At 40.6% G+C, this 20,795-nt stretch overlaps 3 protein-coding genes across 6 annotated transcripts in view; 2 read left to right on the forward strand and 1 right to left on the reverse strand.

Moving 5' to 3' along the window:
- LOC106812581 (afadin- and alpha-actinin-binding protein-like) overlaps positions 1-5,813 on the forward strand; it is a 20,866-nt gene extending 15,053 nt beyond the window's left edge. Inside the window, exons 3-6 of the mRNA XM_014816486.1 lie at positions 1,615-1,721; positions 2,510-2,686; positions 2,917-3,104; positions 3,474-5,813. Coding sequence (XP_014671972.1) covers positions 1,615-1,721; positions 2,510-2,686; positions 2,917-3,104; positions 3,474-3,699 — 698 coding nt within the window. The 3' untranslated portion in view covers positions 3,700-5,813. The remainder of the gene's footprint in view (positions 1-1,614; positions 1,722-2,509; positions 2,687-2,916; positions 3,105-3,473) is intronic.
- A 30-nt stretch (positions 5,814-5,843) lies between these two features.
- LOC106812580 (HMG box-containing protein 4-like) lies at positions 5,844-20,494 on the reverse strand. Of its 4 annotated transcripts, none has more exons than XM_014816484.1 (12): positions 20,402-20,494; positions 11,614-11,775; positions 10,950-11,446; positions 10,299-10,418; positions 9,780-10,044; positions 9,331-9,513; positions 8,820-9,010; positions 8,503-8,602; positions 8,236-8,300; positions 7,711-7,914; positions 7,232-7,324; positions 5,844-6,268 (listed from the first exon to the last, which is right to left on the reverse strand). In XM_014816484.1, exons 2-12 carry the CDS (start codon positions 11,714-11,716, stop codon positions 6,104-6,106), a joined length of 1,986 nt encoding a protein of 661 aa, XP_014671970.1. In that variant the 5' UTR covers positions 11,717-11,775; positions 20,402-20,494; the 3' UTR covers positions 5,844-6,103. The 4 variants fall into 4 exon arrangements, with proteins under 4 accessions (XP_014671970.1, XP_014671967.1, XP_014671968.1 ...); XM_014816481.1 differs by lacking the exon at positions 20,402-20,494 and adding an exon at positions 19,341-19,396; XM_014816482.1 differs by lacking the exon at positions 20,402-20,494 and adding an exon at positions 19,095-19,148.
- LOC106812573 (serine/threonine-protein phosphatase 4 regulatory subunit 3-like) overlaps positions 16,139-20,795 on the forward strand; it is a 47,207-nt gene continuing 42,550 nt past the window's right edge. The window contains 1 exon segment of the mRNA XM_014816474.1: positions 16,139-16,181. The gene's annotated coding sequence lies outside the window, so the exon portion shown is untranslated.

The raw sequence follows: 20,795 nt of genomic DNA on the forward strand, positions 1-20,795 counted from the left end.
GCACATTACCCGTTCACGCCGGGCATTGCGGATCTCGCGGGTCAATTTTTGCCAGCTTAACTTTATTTATATAGCAGGTAGGAAAGCGGGATCGCAACTTCGTTCCGAACTGCTGCTTGATTCACACTTTCACAAGAACGATGAACAATCCAACAGCTGCCATCTTTGTTCTCTTTATGTCGAAAGAACAGGGTATCACTTGTTATAAACATACTGTCTCTGTTGGTACCGAGCTGTGCACGCGAATTCACACACACTCGCGCTCTCTCTCTCGCCCAGTTCGGACCTTGCCGAGTTAATGTGAATGGGCTGTTAGATCAGAAAGCGCCGCGGGCGCTCTTCGTGACCTCATTCTTGCGCCGCAACGGCTGCAACGTTGTTTGCGAAGCGTGTCAATGGCGAGGACTGTCGGGAGATGGAAAGAGTAGCGGCCGCTATAGTCGCATAGACTGGCATCGCTCCACCTCTATGCTTAGCTTAGGTCACTCGATGGGTAATCGGAGGTGGGAGCGAGTCCCAGTCTAGTTATAGCCGTGTATTCTGGACAGCATTTAACATTAACTGTGCGCAAGGTGTCTGGGCGAACGCAGAGAATTTGTCACGCTTTGTGTGATTTCGCGGATGCACACAGCCTCGGGTTACGAACATCAAGACAGTTGTTTTTATAAACAGCTGTGAAACACTGTTCTTGACATAGAAACGAATGTGGGAGGCTGTTGGATGTGTATTCGTGCGTGTGGATAAGTTGTGAATCAAAGCGGAGATCGATGACGAATTTTGCTATCCGCTTTCTACCTGCCTTATTATATTTAGTGTAAGTGCGTGCACAGTGGAGCGCTGAGAGCAATGGCTCGGCAGGCAGGTTGTATCGACTCTCGCGCTTGCGTTAGGAGATTTTTGGACGGAATTTACAGCGAAACTGTCAGCAATAATACGTGAAAGAGAGATATAGAAACATCAATGGAATTTGGTAGTAAATAGATTTGCGTATTTAGTTAGGCATTATTTTTATTGAAAGCTTCAAGTGCAGTGCCTGCTGTCGTACAGGAGTTAGGAAGAGCTGGGTTTGGTGTTTCCAAAAGCAAGTTGCGCAGACTATAGCCCTGTACTTGCAGCAATAAATAATAGAAATAGAAATAAATAGACTCTTGATACTATTGAGCTGAAATTTAACAGCAGTATTCAGCCATGATGTGAGGTAGCCCGCACTCTGGTCATGTGCGGCAGATGTTACTGGGCAGCACCTATTGTCGTGCGTGCGTGACAGATAATACATTGTAGAATTCTCCACCTGTTTAGTGGCAGGACGGTATGCCAACATAACAGGTGTCTTGAATAATTTATTTATTACCCTGAGGCAGTGCAGCTGTAGCACTTTCACTCATTCATTGTTCACAACCATTTTCATGCATCTTTTTTTGTTGGTAGGCAGACCACTCTCAGCAAATGACCCTTTCAATTTAAAAAAAAAGAAGAAACGAAAGCAGGCATTAAGACACCGTACAAATAATTAGTAATCAATATTGTTTCGATGATAATAATATTTTACAAAAAGATTTAGTCACTTTTTTGACTGTGCACTGTATTAACTTCACTATATGCCTCTGCCTACAGATTCAGCTGTTCATCCAAACAAGCAGGTAATGGGAGAAATTGAGGCGTTGAAAGCAAAGTGTGAAAGGTACAAAGAAGTAGTCGAGAAGCAGGAGTTGCTGCTTCAGGTGAGTTATATATGGATAAGTATCAGGGTTCACACTTATCACCAACGTTGTGTATGCGAGATCAATGCTTAACCAACTCCTACCTCTTTTTAAAAGTTATTCAATTCACACAGGTGTTACCGTAATTTATGTGTAGCTTCAATTGCTAAATGAAATTTATTGAACTATGCAGGCTTAAATGTCATGCTGCAACTGCAGTATAGACAGTGTTAGTAATGCTAGCCGCACACTATACGATTTTGCACTGTGCACAGCACTAAGCCCCCGCACACTATACGACGCACTCCCGATCAATCGGGAGGCCACCGCACACTGTCCGACTCAAAGTTGACGCAAACCATGGCACTCTCGTGGCGTTCCAAGCGGATTTAGCGTGTACTAAGGGTCGGGAGTGTTTCCCATGGTTCGAATGCCATTCCATTCGAATGCGGTTCCCATGGCGCTGCTCTGTGATTGGTCAATTTTCTTCAGCGCTCGCCGATCGGGTCGGATGGCCACGCACACTATCCGAGTCGCGTCGTAAGCCCTCGCACACTATCCGACCCGATCTGCTCCCGATTCAAAATTCGAATCGGGCCAAAATGACCTCCAGAGCCAATCTTAAGCCTCCCGAGCCAAACTAGAACATCTCAATCCAATCGTAAGCCTTCAAATCACGCTCGGGTCGGATAGTGTGCGGCTAGCATTACGTGTCTGTAGGTATATATTCAATTCGGAACTGTCATTGTGTGTTCATAATCACATTCTTTCATCACTAAGCACGTTCGTCGTTGTTTGTTCTATTGCAGCAAGCCATTCTGAACCACGTAGATCAGATGGATGGCCAGTTGTTCCTCAATGGCGAAAATTTTCTAGGGGAGAAGGAGCTACTGAACGAAGAGAAAACGTTGTTTTACGAGCAGAAGAGCAACTTTGAGAAAGAGCGGAGGATTTTCACAGATGGTGCTATCAGATTGGGCAGAGAGGTGAGATACAGCAGCTACTAATACACTGCTGCCAGTGCTTACGGATTCTTATTCATTATATATACTATGGCATTCCTAGCACTCCCTAGCCTGCAGGATAGAGTGATATAACGATTTAAGAAAAGTGTGTGACAAAAAGTGGGAAGAAGGGGATAATATAAGAGCCACCTACACAAGCTGTTTTTTTCTAGCGGCTTCACACAGCTTACGAAAATTATTATTTTCTACAGCGGAAGCAGTTTGAAGAGGAGCGAGCGGCTTATTTTAAGGAGCAGTTTTTGATGATACCCTCACCAGGGGGCACTCATGATGTCTCAAACCTCACGCCAACCAAACCGCTGGTCGAAGCGGCACCCCCCAATGGTGGGTGTGTCACGACCCCAAGCACTGACCAACTGTATCGAGCACTACGTCTCAGGTATGGTGACTGATGCACGTAACACGTATCTCTATAGCTATGATAAACATATAGAAAAACAATATTACTGGGTAATGAACAATATAGCAAGTTTTTGCTTGAGATGTGATCTGAGAAGATCCATATTATCAGCGTGGTGAATGGAAATCGTATCAAAGTTGTGCCTAAGTTATCATATAAACGTTTGCAATTCTAATACATATAAAGTTAAAGTCTCTTGTAACCTTACAAAACTTTTTACTTGTAACCTTTGCAACTTATTGTACTGTCCTGAAATGCTGTGCTTGGTTTTACATGTTGTCATTTATTTGTTTTCCTTTCTAATTGTATCTCTGCTTTTTTTTCCACGATTGCTGTTTTTCGAACCAGACCTCATTCGGTAGCCGGTGAAAAGCTCACCCACACGCAGTCTAGTCCCATGCTTTCCCAGCCGGTGAGCGCCCTGTCGGAGGGAACGCAGGAGACGAGATGCGATTCGCGGGGGCAGTCTAAAATAGTGCAGAGGATCTGTGCACACACGGAGCACATCAGGGAGGCGGTGAGGAGGCGATCGACGGACGACGGTCTCACGCCTGGCAATTTCAACTCCCTATGAAGTCCCTCCTCGTCCTCCTCATCCTTACCTCTCACTGTGCTTACAGGGTTATTGTAGAGGGGGAAAACTTGTAATCGTTCGTGTAATATGTTGTTCGGTATGACTTGTGATTGATCATATGAGAGCTTCACAATGCAATAAAATAGTAAGAATGCTAGGATAACGGATTTTGTCGTGCTCCAAGTTGCTGTGTAATACTGCGCAGCCTTAACAAAAGTAAAAGCACACTTTCGGGCGTGTCGCTTGATAAAGTTTTTGTTTATTACTTGTTATGTGATGTTAAACCTGCTCCTATACGGATAGGACGACAGTACCCTAACGTGGTAATAGTATGAAGATATTAATATAATCCACACCTAATAGAAAACTCACTACTGACGTCTTTATGTGTTGATGAACGAGTGAGCTGTGGTTAGTGTTTGTTTGTATAGAACTAATGCGTCTTTGTAAAAAAATTCTTTGGTGAATACTAAAATTACTAGTCATTGCAGCATTACTTGTTATGTGATGTTCCAGAAATATTTGACTTGGTACCATAAACGGGGTCATTACGTTTTTTCACATTGTTTCTGTTTATTGGTTACTGTGGTAGATTTACTACCACCGTCACTATTAACCACCTTTGCTGATACTAACCACCTGGGTTTTTGTCGATTCTTGGTAGTTCCAGGTAGAAGTACATTTGCTCAGTAACTATCACCTTATTGTTATAAATGCAGCAATTATTGCCAAGGCATGATATCATATGTAATATCAAGAGCGTATAAAGAAGGTCTTTTTAATACGATCTTGGTAATATGTGCCTTACATGTTAGTATGTCATCCGTCCTAAAAGCTCACAGTACCAATCTGTGTCTGCTACATAACACACTCGTCTATTTTTTGGGTTTTGGGTTTAGTTGAACACAGTTGCTCATTATCACGTTGATTGTATACGTCCATCCATCCCCTGTAATTATGGTGCGATATATAGCTTATAACTGCTGTCTATGTATACTTTTGTGAGGTGCATTTCGTGTTGTCTGCACTGTTTCACACATTCACGTGATATATTCTGTGTACATATTCGTGAGCGAGATGTCATTTGCATGTATTTTCCACTTATTTTCGTAATCGTTGTCTGTATTGTGTGATATAGCTCGGATGTTATAGCCCGTAAAAATACTTATTGCCAATTTTCTAACACTGCACATATCATTTGACGTGCGATATCATACTGCCTAGTTAAGTTATGCAGTGAAAAGCTGCTCGATTCATGCTGTTCATTACGGTGCATTTTAATTCGGTTATTTCAAAGTTATATCAGTTCTGATTGATTGACTGCTAAACGATTTGATGTTCTAAGGGTTTCCAGAACTAGACAAATTAGCTATGCATGCTATTTTGTGTCCGTCACTGCAAAGTTAAAAACATTCAAGACAGGTTACTGTAATTTTATGTAATCGAGCAGTGCATTACAAGTGAAATTTCCGTCCAATTTAAAAAATGCCTTAATTTTAGAGCAAAGGTGCTTGAAATATACAAGTACTGCATGTAATTATATACCAATGCGTTGTTTGCTTCTGAGCTATACACGGGTCCTGTGTCCATATGCACAGATGCTCTCAAATACCACATTTATCTGTCAATAGAGTTAGTAAAGAAGAATAGTAATGAGCTGGGGTCTTTTGCATAGCATTCACAGGATAAGATCGGGAGTAAATAATTATAATTTTGTTATTTACTCCTGATAAAGATGCGGGTGGATTGCAGGAAAGGTATTCAGAGAGCTCTGGTCATTGTGGCAGATGGACAAGATGTTGTCACAACTTGATGACACAGTGACACAGAATGTATTTTTATGTAACGTGTGTGGAGAAATATGGAAGGCTTCCTCCAATAATCTTTGCAATATCTTTAGTTGTTGGAGGCTTCATGTTTCATGATGAGGGAAAGGATGTTAACTTATTAATAGATATATAAACTAATCGAATTATTGACGATATAATGCTTGTGATACACAAATGCTGCAAGACAACCTGGCTTGGTGATAGGTTTAGCAAGTGTATTTTGAAGAAAATGCTTGTCATGCAGTGTCTATAGCATTAATAATAACGAATAAATTTTCACAACCACTTATGTTTCTGATACATTATAACTTTATCTAGTGGTAAAACACAACTACAATTTATTTACATTACTTAATAAACAATACATTCATCATACGTAGCTATATGGCTTTACACAGCCCTCTAACAGGAAATTGATCATGGTTCGCTGGTTAAAAACCAATTTTTTTTCATTTTTTAAATAATTTCAATTTATTTACATTCCGTAAGGCCACTGTTGGAAGGGGGGGGGGGGCAGAAAGGGATAAAATCCCCAAGTGAAGACACAGATCTGGACATTGATGACCGAGAAACGATCACATGCCTGGCATGATGTAAGCTATGTTGTCGAGTATATCCTGCTGAATGTCTTCGGTAATGGAATTGAGTTCAGGAACCTGATTCGTGAGACACATCAGTGGTCCCAGTGCACACACCATCGAATCTAGCAGCAGAGACAGGCTCCCCTGCACGACCAACCCCTGAAAACAGAACGCAATGTCACTTTAGTTGTTGAGCACGGGCACGAGAGCATGAAGAACGGCAGGTACATAAAACACTCCATGTGTATACTAGCATCACAGACGATCAGTACTCCTCAGAGGGTCACCACTATCACTGTTGTTCGTCGTACGTAACCTGTCCAAAAATATATATATATTTAACGAAAATATCTGCCCTGTACCATACAAATCACTACCTCTTTACCTTGCTTTTCCTATTAAGGATGTAACTTCTCACCGTGACCCTACGTTCCAAATTCGAATAGCATTGGCCAAGCCCTTAAATTGACTACGTCACGAATTTTCTATGGTAAAATTTGTAAAATTTTTGTTGCCATTTTTTTTACATTAAAAGTAAGAACTAACGGGACTAATGTATCGTCAAATTCTTACCTGATAAGATTGTTTCTCAACTAGTTAAAAATCCAAAAAACCTGGACGATTACCCGATGATATTAGTGTTCCTGACTATTGCTTGCTTGCTATGGTCTATGTATGCGTCACGAGTGTATGTTCACATCGAACAATATCGTAAAATAAGAAGTATAATGCAGCAATTTAACCATAAAAAGTGAACAGAATTACTTGTATTTTGTGAAAAAGTGGAAATATTTTTTTATTTTTTTTACCATTTACGGTGACGTAATCACTTTAAGATCAGTGCCACAACTTCGTTTCTTCACACTATACACCTGCTCTATACAGTTAAGAGAATCGCATGTTCCCCATACCCTTCTTTGATCCATGACCTGATGCCTTTCTGGATCACCCCCTTACATGCCAAATATGAATGCCTTCCATACAGATTTGTTCCATTATTGTTGACAGATTGCTGGATATTCATGCCATTCTACTAGCTAAATGTAACCAAATGAGATAACCTTAAATCTAGAAAAAAAATGTATTGAAACAAGTAAAATAGGAGCAAATAAAAGGACTCACCGAATGTTCTGTCAGACGATTTCCAACGATCTCCAGAGATTCTCCAAGTAGTCTGAGGTGAGCAGCGACATCCAGTGGGCCGGCACCCGTCACCTACGCATAATAAAATAGTTGGCACCAAGCCAAAAGTGAATATGGCCTACCTTTCTCTTAGGACAAGTGGTGCAAAACATACTGGCTATTGAATGTATTAAGCAGTATAGCACCTCTGTTCACCATTACTCTAAACAGACTTTAATATGTTATCAGTGTGGGATTAAATTGCCAATTTGTAGCTAACTGTAAGTGTAATATAGTGATCACCTAGCTGTAGAACCACAACGTTTCGACAACGCATATTTAATCCATATACGGTAGTATCCAGAACCGTATTCAACAAGAGACAATAGTACTAGCTATAGGTGACAGCTACTACTGCATACAGACTTCCGCACGCAGCCACAGACGTCTACGTGTGAGAACCATGTCGTGACGCTTACCCGGAAATTTGGTGGAATGTTCTGATTCTTAAGTAGCTCCTGATATTTGTCAGCTGTTTTCACTGCGGGCTTCGCACTGGAGCCAGACTTTGCGGCTTTGAAATGCGTTGACATGGGCGTCTGCAGGAGATGGGCTGGCATGCGTCCTGTGTTTATCAGCGTAGATCCCTTCTTGGCTAGCTTCTTCGATGCCCGTCTCCATTTCTGAAACAGAAAGCGACCGGACATTCAACATAGGCGCACCACTGCAATGTGCTTGAGGAGAGTGAAGCATTTTTGGCTTGGATGACCACAAAAAATGGCGGGTCTATTTGTAATCGGGGACGTAAAAGTGCTACTGAGGATGCAAAACGGCAATGACCACCTCAACGTCAGAGGCTCAGGGGTTCAGCTTGGCGTAATACTCGAGGGCTAACTAGTGACCGAGACGTCAATTTCCCAACTATGCAGCCGGTTATTTGATATATTGTGACCAAGTGCTAAGACATGCATATGTAGTTGGCACTGCAGATGTGCAATAGTTACCATTTTGTCCTTCTCCAGCAAGTTACCCCAGATTTCTCCAAGCCGCTTACTCACACTTGCAAAATCTGAAACACAATTAACAAATCGATAAGCGACCGCCTAATCAGTAAAACATAAACAACTACTAACTAATGACAAGATCGGTAATACAAAAAGTTATGTGCATGCTTCAGTGCCACAAGTAGCTTTCACACAAACAAGAACCTCCATCCTGTGTGGTTTTGATCGCTATAGATATTTAATACCATTTCCACGGTTACCACTTGCCAAAGTCAGGATGCTCCGCTTGGATCCGAGGTCTGACGCCACGAGCCCACAGCATGTATGCAGTTATCGGTCTCGGGCGCCTTTTCTTCTTCTTCTTTTTCTAAATGAATGCAAACCCTTTTACACGGATGTCCTCGGTTTTTTTCTTAAAGAACAAAAACTTGCCACATACCTTTCTGGGTTTTTTTCAGCATACATGCCCTTTTTTGCAGACTTCTAGTATATGAACAAACAACTTTGTATACGATAACGGCACAACAGAAACAAAGCGAATGCAATGCTTAGAAATGTTTACAGTATATTTCATTCACACCTACCCCAAATTCTTCTCTACCTTCCTTTCCTTCATTCATCTTCTTATAATTGTGTTTTTTGGATGCCGCCCTCTTCTCAGCAAAGAATTCGGACACTGTCTTACTTGGGGGAGGCATGACGTAGTGTGTGGACCCATCTACGTTCTCAGAGTCATCATCTTCATCAGGTGACACCTCGTAACGAGAGTAGTTCTCTGCAAATATGAATTTTGAAAGTGCCCTTTTAGATGGAGTGCTACCACGATCCATATGCGCTACTACATTTACTTACATCGCACTTTGAGTTAGGGAGCTGTTGCTTCGTCACTTATCTCATATGCATCTGCATATCACCACACTTTCCGCTATTTAATTTTTAATTTTGTAGTGGTGTTAAATGTCAGCTCATTGCACATATTCTACCTATCACTCTTCATTGCAACTCTTTCTTTACGTTCGTTACCACTGACATAGTGATCCGTGCCACCGATATTAAGGCCATTGATGCAACAATATTATTTCTCGCGTTCGTTACCTCCCAACACATCCTGAAATGAATCTTCATCGTCAGCTTTTATTTTTCCCTTCAATTTCTTCTGCTTCAGAGTTCCAGTCTTCTTGAGTTTTTTCTTCAATGGCTTTTTATGTAATTCCTCACTGATGACAAGCTGAGGTTCAGACAACTCAACTTCTGTGATGTTAACTTCTTCTGCAAATTCTGAAACCAGTACCTGAACTAAGCACTCGTAGTCATAGTAACAGCAACGTCAGACAAAGCACGGTTTTCAAGAAATACAGAAAGACCTATCATACTGAAGTATGCACACAATAATCTGCCTGAAGAAGTTCCACAAACATCGTGGCATGCACCTGAATAATACGTAATGACTCAAACACAGCCAACAGTGAATCTACATATTGACATGCTGTGAACGATACCTTGGCAGTTGGAAAAACGTTGGATACCTGCATCTCTGAACCTACCAGGTACTCCCAGCTTATTGTCGGCAATGAAATGGTCCTCGGTCGCGATCTCATCGTCAGCATCCTTGTTGCCGTCAATCTCCAGTTTTTTAGCTTTAAACTGCAGTTTTTTAGCTTTAAACTGCAGTTTTTTAGATTTAAACTGCAGTTTCGTCTTGCACCTTTTCTTTTTCGGTGCTCCTGGTTTACCCGTAGACTTCTTGGTCTCACCAGTGTCTCCTCCGATCTCGGGTAACATAGTTGAACCAGAATCCGCATCTTCGTCCTACGCACGTATAAGACACGATGGCATAATGTCAATGTACTAGCTCATGATAGCTTCATATCCGCATTCCTTGGAGATGATTTCTTGAGGCCTACTTTACATGCTATCACAAAAGTTTCTAATATCAGGTAAAAGTCCCATTTGAAACACGTAAATTTAAGGGGGTCTATTTTAATTAAGCATGAATTAACCGAGTCCTATATATTTACAGGCACATGATAACTGAGGTGAGAATAAGAATACGTGCGACACACCTTACTTTTGAGAGCCTTTCCATGAGTAGCTAACTTAACTGTAGATTTTTGTTCAAGGTTAATGTCTTTGCTTTGTTTCGGCTTTGGTGTCTTTTTTACATTTTTGGCAGGAGACTTCGCCTGCAAGTAGGTGTATAAAAATGTGGTCCAAATTAATTATAACACATAGATTTTTAAGTAATGCATTAAAGATTCACAGAGTTTTTACAAAACAAATAACACTTCTCTTCTTCTTCTCGGGTCACTACACTACACTCGGCCCAGCCACTGCAGCACACAGGACTTGGCACGGTGGTTGAAAGCCTCAAGGTCTCCAGGGCTACAGGGCTACATAACCATAACATACTACAATAACCATATGTATATATACATATGTGTGTGTTTGATATTACACTATCTCTACTTACTGAATCTATGAATACAACTCTAGCACTGCCCAGTGAAATATTCTTCACATTCTATTCTCAACACTATTACATCTACCAGATTTGTTCTCCATGAAAAAGACTATCGTCAGTACATGTATTTGTATTTGAATTACATGCAATAAAGATTCCAGCTAATTGATAGATTCCAGAATAATTCTTCCAGCTAATATTACAAAGAGAAAACATGACACACATTCAAGTTTGTCACGCAAAACCTACTTACCACCGACATAATAACGTCAGTAGCATGAGAAACATCAGCAGACACGCCCGCAGTATCCACTTGTGGTTCTTTATTCTTAGGCGACAAAATCAACTTCAGCTTGATGCCCGGACACTCTCTTCCGCCATCGGTCGTGTCGACAATGAGCTCGGTCTTCACCGTTTGTTTCGTCTTCCTCGGACTCTTGTTGAGCTTTGCCGGCTTTTGCTGGACCTTGGGAGTGGTCACCGGCACCGACAGCTGTGCAGGAGTTGTAACTGTTTCTGTAACGACAGCTGGAACTACAGCTGGAACGACAGGAGACTTCCGCTGACTTTTGCTGCTAGGAGACTTTTTCTGCCGCGTGGTCTGCGGTGTGTCGGACAGGCCAGAGTCGGATGCCGATGAACTCATACTGTCAGAGGCTATTCGCTTGACAATGCTGTAGTCTCCACTGTCACTGTCCCCTCCAGCGCTCTTGTTGGCTTTCAACGATATGGTAATCTTCTCTGCCTTGGCTAGGGAGAACGACAGAAATGTGACACGTGTTGGTGACATTTTTCGCATCTAGGTCACCTAGGAAAGGATGTACGGAACATAACTCACAACGACATAAGCTTCTAGACATCATGACATTCCGATTGTTATTGGTTATCATTACTATTGGTTTTTTATTCATTCCTACCTTTCTTGCTAGATCCCGGCTTAGTAGTTTCAAAATCGTCATCGTAATCTTCATATTTTGACGGCCGTTTTCTCACTCTTCCAGATCGAGATGGAGTAGCCATGATTCTAATCACTTCACTTTCACGACGATCTCAAAACCAATACTCGAATAGTTGGTCGACTGCATAAACAGAAACACAAGTAGTTTGAATTATTAGAAAGGATGTATTCACTAGTATTCATGCTCTTTGTAGTTCTGGAGTGTACACGCAGCACTATACAGTTTTAGTGGGCATAGTTGAATTATCCACATCACCAATCAAACTGTCATTCCATAGTTTCAAAACCGAGGGTGGGAAGCAGTGGAAAAATTCATTTACTTATACTGCAATTGAAGCTTGGAAATCTCTACCACAGCAAGTTAGGACAAATTCTGTTTATTCTAGTTTTAAGTATAGGGTTAAGAAATGTCTGATGGAAAAGGTAGAAACAGTAGAGGCAGAAGAGTATGATTTTCGCTAAAAGAATTCGGTTGAAATTAGGCATGAGAAAAGTTTGTATCGCCTTATGAGAATGTACCATTGTATGACCGGTTAAGGATACTCTCAAGGTTTTAGGAAAATTTTTACCGATTTTTCATTTTCAACTTTATTCGATGGCTAACACTATGTGCCACCTGTGTACATGGTCATTTCTCCATATAACAGTACATGTGAACTGTCAGAGCGTTTTGCTTGTCCGCGTACATGTGTAGTGAGCCGCGGCTGACGTCATGATTACGTCAGACACATGATACAACCAGCATTTTCACAATATTCACTGAGCCAGTATCCATCAACATCAACCCTGCTACAGCTGTACTACTACCCTGATCCAACAAGTATCACACATGAGCCTAAAATAGTTCTCAAACCTCGCAATAAACCTTACATAAGGTCCGAGTTTGTTGACAGGCAATGGGCGGGTTCGCACCATTTTCAATGTAAATTGCGTTGGTCACCTCGTAATTTCTCAGAATTTCTCAAGGTGCATAGAACATTTTACCAATTTAGTGGTGTCAGTTAGTCATGGATATGTCGCAGTAAGTACTAACAGTAGATATTTCACATACGTTCACCCATTTTTCACACAGGCGGTCGATCATTGTGAAAAATGAGGATTTCTCCGTTCCAATTTCTGACTTAGTAGTCGATGTATAAATGGATATTTCTCTGTGATTACAACTCGGAATAATTTAACTTTACACTCGTTTTAATGGTAACATATTGCTGTAAAAAAGTGCGTCAGGGATTGTTATTAAGTGCCGTATTTTATGAGTTATGTCTATTTATTCGCTAAAATTTTAAATTCAAACGTGCGACTTAAATTTTAGGCAGTTTTTTTAATTTTTCTCGGTAAATATAAAACTTAAAGAAAAATCCTGATGCGCTATTTTGGTACATATTGTGCTTAACATGTGGCGAAACTTTTGTATCCTCACTCTTTCTGGTAATTGAGAAATATCCAAAATACCATTTTTACATAAAAATTCAAAATTTGTGTGGTAACATAATTAAGTGCTAGAAATTTCATGCAATTTTTTGGCTTGAACATAGAGATATATCTCCTCTATAAATAAAACAAGTGATTGATTAGATTCATTCGCCAATAAACGTTTAATATTCATTAGAGCAATACCCGTGCAAAAGGTGGAGAGTATCCTTAAAACTACAAATTTGTATATTTCAATAGTTAGTGCTGATAGTATTAGTAGTGTAATGGTTAGATTCAAGGCATAGCAAAACAAGGACCACAATGTAAATAAGTGTGCTAGTCATGCTTTTTGTGTATATATCCTTGGTAGTTATCCAATTTTATGAATTCAGAATTTTATTGTAAAAGTATGCTATGTATTGTATATTATGATGGATAATTGCCTAAATAAAAAATAAAATAAAAAGAACCTCTTTACTAGTAATAATATACTATATGCATTAAACGTCCTTTCCCCATAAATCCACAATGTATCTAATCAAAGTACCGGTACTACTACTAGCAGGAGTAAGATAATATAGGATCTTATATTATCTTACTCCTGCTACTAGTAGTCTAATGCTGGTGTTCTGTGCAAGTATTTTGTGAATAAAAATATTTAGATCAAATAGAGCCAACACAAAAGCCTTATATTCTGACCGAATGACCGTGTTCAACCACTACAAGTCTAGGTTAAAGAATAGAGAGCATGGCCAGATTCATCAGCAGTGATGTGCATTTTTGTCAGTAGGCCTACACAGTGCAGATTTTCATTACTTAAATTATCAGAGTGGCTATATGCCCAGGCCGGGCACGGTCTTCGATTTCCTAAATGCCCGGCAGTTTTTAATTTTCAGCGTTATCTCAAGTAAACAAGGGTTAGGGTTAGGGTTAGTGTTAGTGTTAGGGTTAGAGTTAGGAACTGCCGGGCATTTAAGAAATCGAAGACCGTGCCCGGCTGCCGGGCATATACTAGTCTATAGCCACAGCATTAAAGGGAGAGTTTACTCTAAGTTTCGCAGTTTATGTAAATGGCTGTCGGAATCAGGAAACACCCACCGGCGCTCTTCGTGACCTCATTTTTGCGCCGCAACGCTCCACTGGCTCGTACGGGAGTTGGAAAGCAGTGTGGTAGTTTCCCAAAATTCAGTGCGCTGCCTATAGCCCTGTACTTGCAGCCATTTACATAAACTGCGCAACGGGAGCGAACGCGAGAATTTCGTCAGGCTTTGTGTGATTTCGCGTGACACGGCTCGGTTACGAACACAGACAGTATGTTTTTATAACAAGTGAACACTGACCTTCAAATAGAAACAGATGGAGTGGAATGGTTGAATGTTTGTGTTGTATTCGCGTGAAATCAAGCGAGCGTCGAGCGAATTTTGGCAGCACGCTTTCCTACCTGCTATATAGTTATGTGTCAGTGTGCAGCAGCTAGCGTGCGGTGGCCAGCGTGTGACAGTGTATTGCAGATGAGCATTTGGATGGCATTTACAGCAAATTGTCAGCAATAATAGGTGAAAGAGAGTAGAGAAACTTTGGTAGTAAATTGATTTCGTATTTTTATTTAGCATTTATTTAGCATTTATTTAGCATTATATTTTATTGAAACGCTCCAAGTGCCTGTGGTTACACTAGCCAGCCGCAACTGCAAGCTGCTGCAAACCCGCAATGCCTGAGCTAGTGTCTCGGCTCCAGCGCATTTCCAATTCCAGGAGATATTTTTGCTGTCGCTTTCTCAAACCAGCGGTGCCATGAACATGCCCCACGCAACTGAAACAATATCTTCATCCATATAATTTAATCTCCCTAAATATTTAAGTTTGCTCTTCGCTTCTCTATCCTCAAACGTGGACCATCCAAGCTCTCCCCTTATTGTTTCAATACCCGCGTAAGGTGGGGCACCTAACAGTTCCCTGCCAAGCTGGTTTTGGGTATTTTCAAGGGCTTGGAGAGTGCATGTTCCCTTTTTCTTATCCTTATATATGATTATTTTATCAATTTTCATAGGTTAGGGCAAATATAATTAGGTTGTATACTCTTGATTTTTGTAGGTATCGTACGTGGTGCTGTATGTGAGACATATCGTGTGTTTAGCTCCTTGGTATCAGGGCCGTATAGCTACCATTAGGCAAATGGCCGTATAGGGCCGTATAGGGCCGTATAGCTACCATGAGGCAAATGCCTCCCAAAAAATTTCTCCAAATAAAAATTAAGCGGGCTCCATACACTACGCCCTATTAGCTCGCTTCGCTCCTTGTTCTTTAACTCACAACATTTGCCTCCTACAAAATTTACCTCTGGCTTAGATACAATAATGTAACCCAAACCCTATCCTCTTGGGTTTGGGTTACATTATTGTATCTACCTCTGGCTGTACGGCCCTGCTGCCAGCTGGTATGTACAGTTAGGCCCACAATTTTTGTTTATCCGCAATTCCGAAATCGAAAACCTGTATTTTATAAGTATATATACGGCAAAGGTTGGCGATGCACGCCACTCGCTACGGTCAACCTGCTGCGAAACAGAAAACATTCCTACATCATGCATAATATCAAGATGCGTATAAAAAAGGTATTTATACGGTACGCTCTTGATAATATGTGCTTGTAGCATGTGAATCCAGCGAAATGTAGCTTTAATGGGATCGATCGAAAATCTTTGCACTATGTAAAGAAGAGAGGGCAGGTTCATCCGTTTTTATACACCATGCATAATAACTAATAATTAAGGCTTATATATTCATTCTGATCATTCAAATGACATTCGTATGGATGAATTTATATTTTGAACATTAGTCCTGGACACTCGTATTATAAATGCACTTCGGTGTGAGCATGATTTCACTTTTTCTTGAAGGCATAACGTTACCACTGAGCTCTCTATAATAAAAGTTTATTATATACAGCTTAGTTATCTTTACTTGTTAGGATTGGGATATACACGTAGTATATATATGTTGTACGTGCAAACGCGATTAAATTTCGCGCTCATCGTGATCGAACTTTGGGGATCCCCGCAATACCTGTTCTTGTGTTTCCAATATGGTGTCTCTACGAAATCTTGGTTAGCTAAGTTAGTTTTGTTTTGTTTGAAATTGTTAGATCATATCAACGTAGGGCTAATGTCATTATGTTTGTAGATAGCACTTTGTTTATTTGTAATTTATTCGTGCCGCTGCTGCCAGTGTGGATTTCTTCATCGATTTGTTGAATGTTATAGAACGGTTTAGACGTTTGTGTTTAGGTTGCAGAATTTATGGCTGCGACTTTGTATGCATCCCTAGATTAATTTTAAATAATACTAGTTAATCTTACACTGTTATTTAAAGGTGGTTCACCAGCTGCGGTCATAGGGTGTCATCTAAGTTTCTAAACATTGTGTGGTCGTCCACATCACCGAGCTGCAAGCATAGCACTGCAAGTGGAATTTTAAATCTATACTATAGTATAGTGTTGTTTTTCGTTTTTCTGATTTATCTTTTTAAATAGGCTGTGGCTACGGGTACGGCAGCCGTATCTTAATGTCTCGAGGCTGGAGGTACGGCAGTCCATTCGCTTTCATACTTAACGAGACAAAAATGGCGGCAGGTGGCGCCAGATTTCGAAATAACGCCTTGGGGAATAAATTCACGATTTGAGAGTTTAGATGAGTTAGGCTAGAACCCTAACCCTAACCCTAACGCCAAAAAGGGGCTTCAACGAACGACGGCTGCCGTACCTCCAGCCACTGCGCTTTAAATAATGAGTCACATTATTCATGTTTCCAGTGAGTGTTGATTGCCTGGCAGAACTTGTATTTCTAAAATAGCTACAAGCTCTTCTGGTATAATTTTTCATCTGTGTGCTGCGAGTCAAAAAAAGCTTTTGGTGATTCACTGATTGTGTGTCACTGTGCGTTACAATCAAGACTAACTGCTAGCGTCCAGGCATCTTTCACGCGAAATTGCTGTACAACTGTATGTAAATTAGTAAACCAGAGTACAACATTTGCATCTTGATTGCAGTTATAACAAACTTTTCAACTCAACCTAGTAATGATGCCAGTGACTGACGAATAGAAAATGCGACACGATCGTTAGAAAAATTTCTGTTGGGAAAAATGTACCCCACTCCTACTGCAAACTGGCATATAATAATGACCAACTTGCATATCATATCGAGAAGTGACTTACAGTTTTTTTTAGTATATGTTTAAGGTAGTCAATAATGAGTTACTAAAAGTGACGGACGGCCCAAAAATGAAGCACGTGGTTGGTAATTACACTTTCAGAGGTGTCACATCAACATAGAGATATATCTCCTCTATAAATAAAACAAGTGATTGATTAGATTCATTCGCCAATAAACGTTTAATATTCATTAGAGCAATACCCGTGCAAAAGGTGGAGAATATCCTTAAAACTACAAATTTGTATATTTCAATAGTTATAGTGCTGATAGTATTAGTAGTGTAATGGTTAGATTCAAGGCATAGCAAAACAAGGACCACAATGTAAATAAGTGTGCTAGTCATGCTTTTTGTGTATATATCCTTGGTAGTTATCCAATTTTATGAATTCAGAATTTTATTGTAGAAGTATGCTATGTATTGTATATTATGATGGATAATTGCCTAAATAAAAAATAAAATAAAAAGAACCTCTTTACTAGTAATAATATACTATATGCATTAAACGTCCTTTCCCCATAAATCCACAATGTATCTAATCAAAGTACCGGTACTACTACTAGCAGGAGTAAGATAATATAGGATCTTACATTATCTTACTCCTGCTACTAGTAGTCTAATGCTGGTGTTCTGTGCAAGTATTTTGTGAATAAAAATATTTAGATCAAATAGAGCCAACACAAAAGCCTTATATTCTGACCGAATGACCGTGTTCAACCACTACAAGTCTAGGTTAAAGGATAGAGAGCATGGCCAGATTCATCAGCAGTGACGTGCATTTTTGTCAGTAGGCCTACACAGCGCAGATTTTCATTACTTAAATTATCAGAGTGGCTATATGCCCAGGCCGGGCACGGTCTTCGATTTCCTAAATGCCCGGCAGTTTTTAATTTTCAGCGTTATCTCAAGTAAACAAGGGTTAGGGTTAGGGTTAGTGTTAGTGTTAGGGTTAGGGTTAGGAACTGCCGGGCATTTAAGAAATCGAAGACCGTGCCCGGCTGCCGGGCATATACTAGTCTATAGCCACAGCATTAAAGGGAGAGTTTACTCTAGGTTCTAGGGTTATTTTCAGCTAATTTAGGTTAAAATTACGCTACATAAAAAGTTTCATGGTTCAATCACCATTAGAAATATTATTAAAAAATGTTTCAAAACTAACGACTACAGTTTGATTACAACGACGGTGGCGCCACTCAAAGCGCACGATCTGATAAGATGCGCAAAACCACTTTCCAGCCAAGGGCTACAGACCGAGGGTGTTTCTTATTTATTCATTTAAAAGCAAAAGGATTGTAATATCTTATAAACGACATATAGTTTCAGTTATAATATGGATAAATTTGCCCTAAAATGAATATCGTTCGGTTAAATAGCATTTAGGTATAAATATAATTGCACTTTTCTGATTAGCCCTCGGTCTGTAACCTGCAAAATAAATTGTCAAATACGCAACTTTTTCGGGGTGGCAGCACGGTCGCGGGTGTTATGCCGGCGCCGTTCAAATTTCGTAGCGTTGATGTATAATTAATTATAACAATTAAATTAGGTATCTGGTAACAAGTACGTGTGGGTATAGACGATTTGTTATACAGTAAGTACAGTTGTATGCAGTAAAATCCTAGAGGCTACTGTCCCTTTAAATTATGTGATGCTGACAAAAACGTGATTAATATAATAATAATTTCGTGATATACCTACCGTACCGGTCCCTATTGTTTCATGACACATGACTACCTCTGAATAATTATGTGATGCATGGTATGTATGGAGAATTTTCCATATAATAGGCCTACTAACAACAACAAAAGAAATACTTACACAGCAACAAAAAATCTGACACTGTACTCTGTAGACGTGTAGTCTGTACTCAGTAGGCGAACAATAATTAGCCAAATACACATTTTGCCACGGACATGGTTTAGCTAAATGGAGAGAATATTTACCCAACATGCATTGTCTCATAACTTTCCCGTGTTTTATATTAATGTTTTTCATCCTAACTATATTCTGCCAAAGACGATATTTCCTATTTCCTACTATTTCATCTAAATAAACATAACTTACCAGTGTTAATTGAATGGAATTACCTCCATTTGCTGCGAGCTAAACTGCTGCCACCTGTTAGAAATATAATGTACTTTTGTGTGAATGTATGTATGTATGTACATCATGTATGTATGAACGGGAACCTTTAGATCGGTGTTTCCCTTTTTATTTTTGATAGTTTCCCACCGGTAATTTCACTTTACCGGGAGATTTTTTTCGTAGCTTCCAGGCTGATTCTAAGTAATATTTAACCTGCTCTACCCAATCCCCATAACATCTATGTTCATTTAGCCCCAAGATGGTGAGCATCACCTGCATGTATGATGAGGCCACAGCTAGGTGTGACCTCACCTGTGAGCATAACATATCCTCCAGCTGTGCAGGGGTGACCGCAGGCCCTTGGGCCGTTTTAATAATAAAATGATAGTTAATAAATTTATACAACGTGTCAGTACTAGACCTACCAGTACCAGTAATAGTCAAATGTTTGATTTGACCTAATAACTTCACTTCAATACCGTCCAATACACCGCTGCAACACATATAGCGCGCACGCCATTGTTCACAAATACACAGTAATATAGAGTGATATATCACTGTGTATTTGTGCACAGTAGGCTATATTGAGCAATTGCCGAGGCTCGTCAATCAATAACGCAGGTACACGCATGTACACGCAGATACACGCACGTACACGCGGGTACACGGAGATACACGCACGTACACGCAAATACACGCACGTACACGCGGGTACACGCAGGTACACGCACGTACACGCAGATACACGCACGTACACGCGGGTACACGCACGTACACGCAGATACACGCACGTAAACGCACGTACACGCACGTACACGCGGGTACACGCACGTGCACGCGAGTACACGCACGTATACGCAGGTACACGCACGTACACGCACGTACACGCACGTACACGCGGGTACACGCACGTACACGCAGATACACACACGTACACGCGGGTACACGCAGCTTAGTGCCGATTTTATTATTATTGTAAAAGGTTTCTTGTTTAGGAAATGTTTTCCCTTTATATATAGCTCTAGTGTGCTTTTATTTACCATTCCCTTTCTCCATCTGATTGTGCTGCCCTTTATAATGATTTTCTTCACCGTATTGTTCCATGATTCGCTGTTTTCCCAGTCTCTATTTATCAATAAAGGCCGTGGCTACGCGACCGGTTCCGGACGAGGAGCCGCTAGCTAGGCTACGCGTCCGGACATCCATCTCACACACTGATCTTGCGACACGTAGCTACACGCATGATATTGCGCAACGGGACGCTCTGCTGATTGCCGAGTGTGTGTGTTTGCTTGAGGGAGAGAGAGAGAGAGAGAGAGAGAGAGAGAGAGAGAGAGAGAGAGAGAGAGAGAGAGAGAGAGAGAGAGAGAGAGAGAGAGAGAGAGAGAGAGAGAGAGAGAGAGAGAGAGAGAGAGAGAGAGAGAGAGAGAGAGA

This window comes from Priapulus caudatus, unplaced genomic scaffold, assembly GCF_000485595.1.
Source record: "Priapulus caudatus unplaced genomic scaffold, Priapulus_caudatus-5.0.1 Scaffold663, whole genome shotgun sequence".
In the NCBI taxonomy this organism is placed as follows: domain Eukaryota; kingdom Metazoa; phylum Priapulida; class Priapulimorpha; order Priapulimorphida; family Priapulidae; genus Priapulus; species Priapulus caudatus.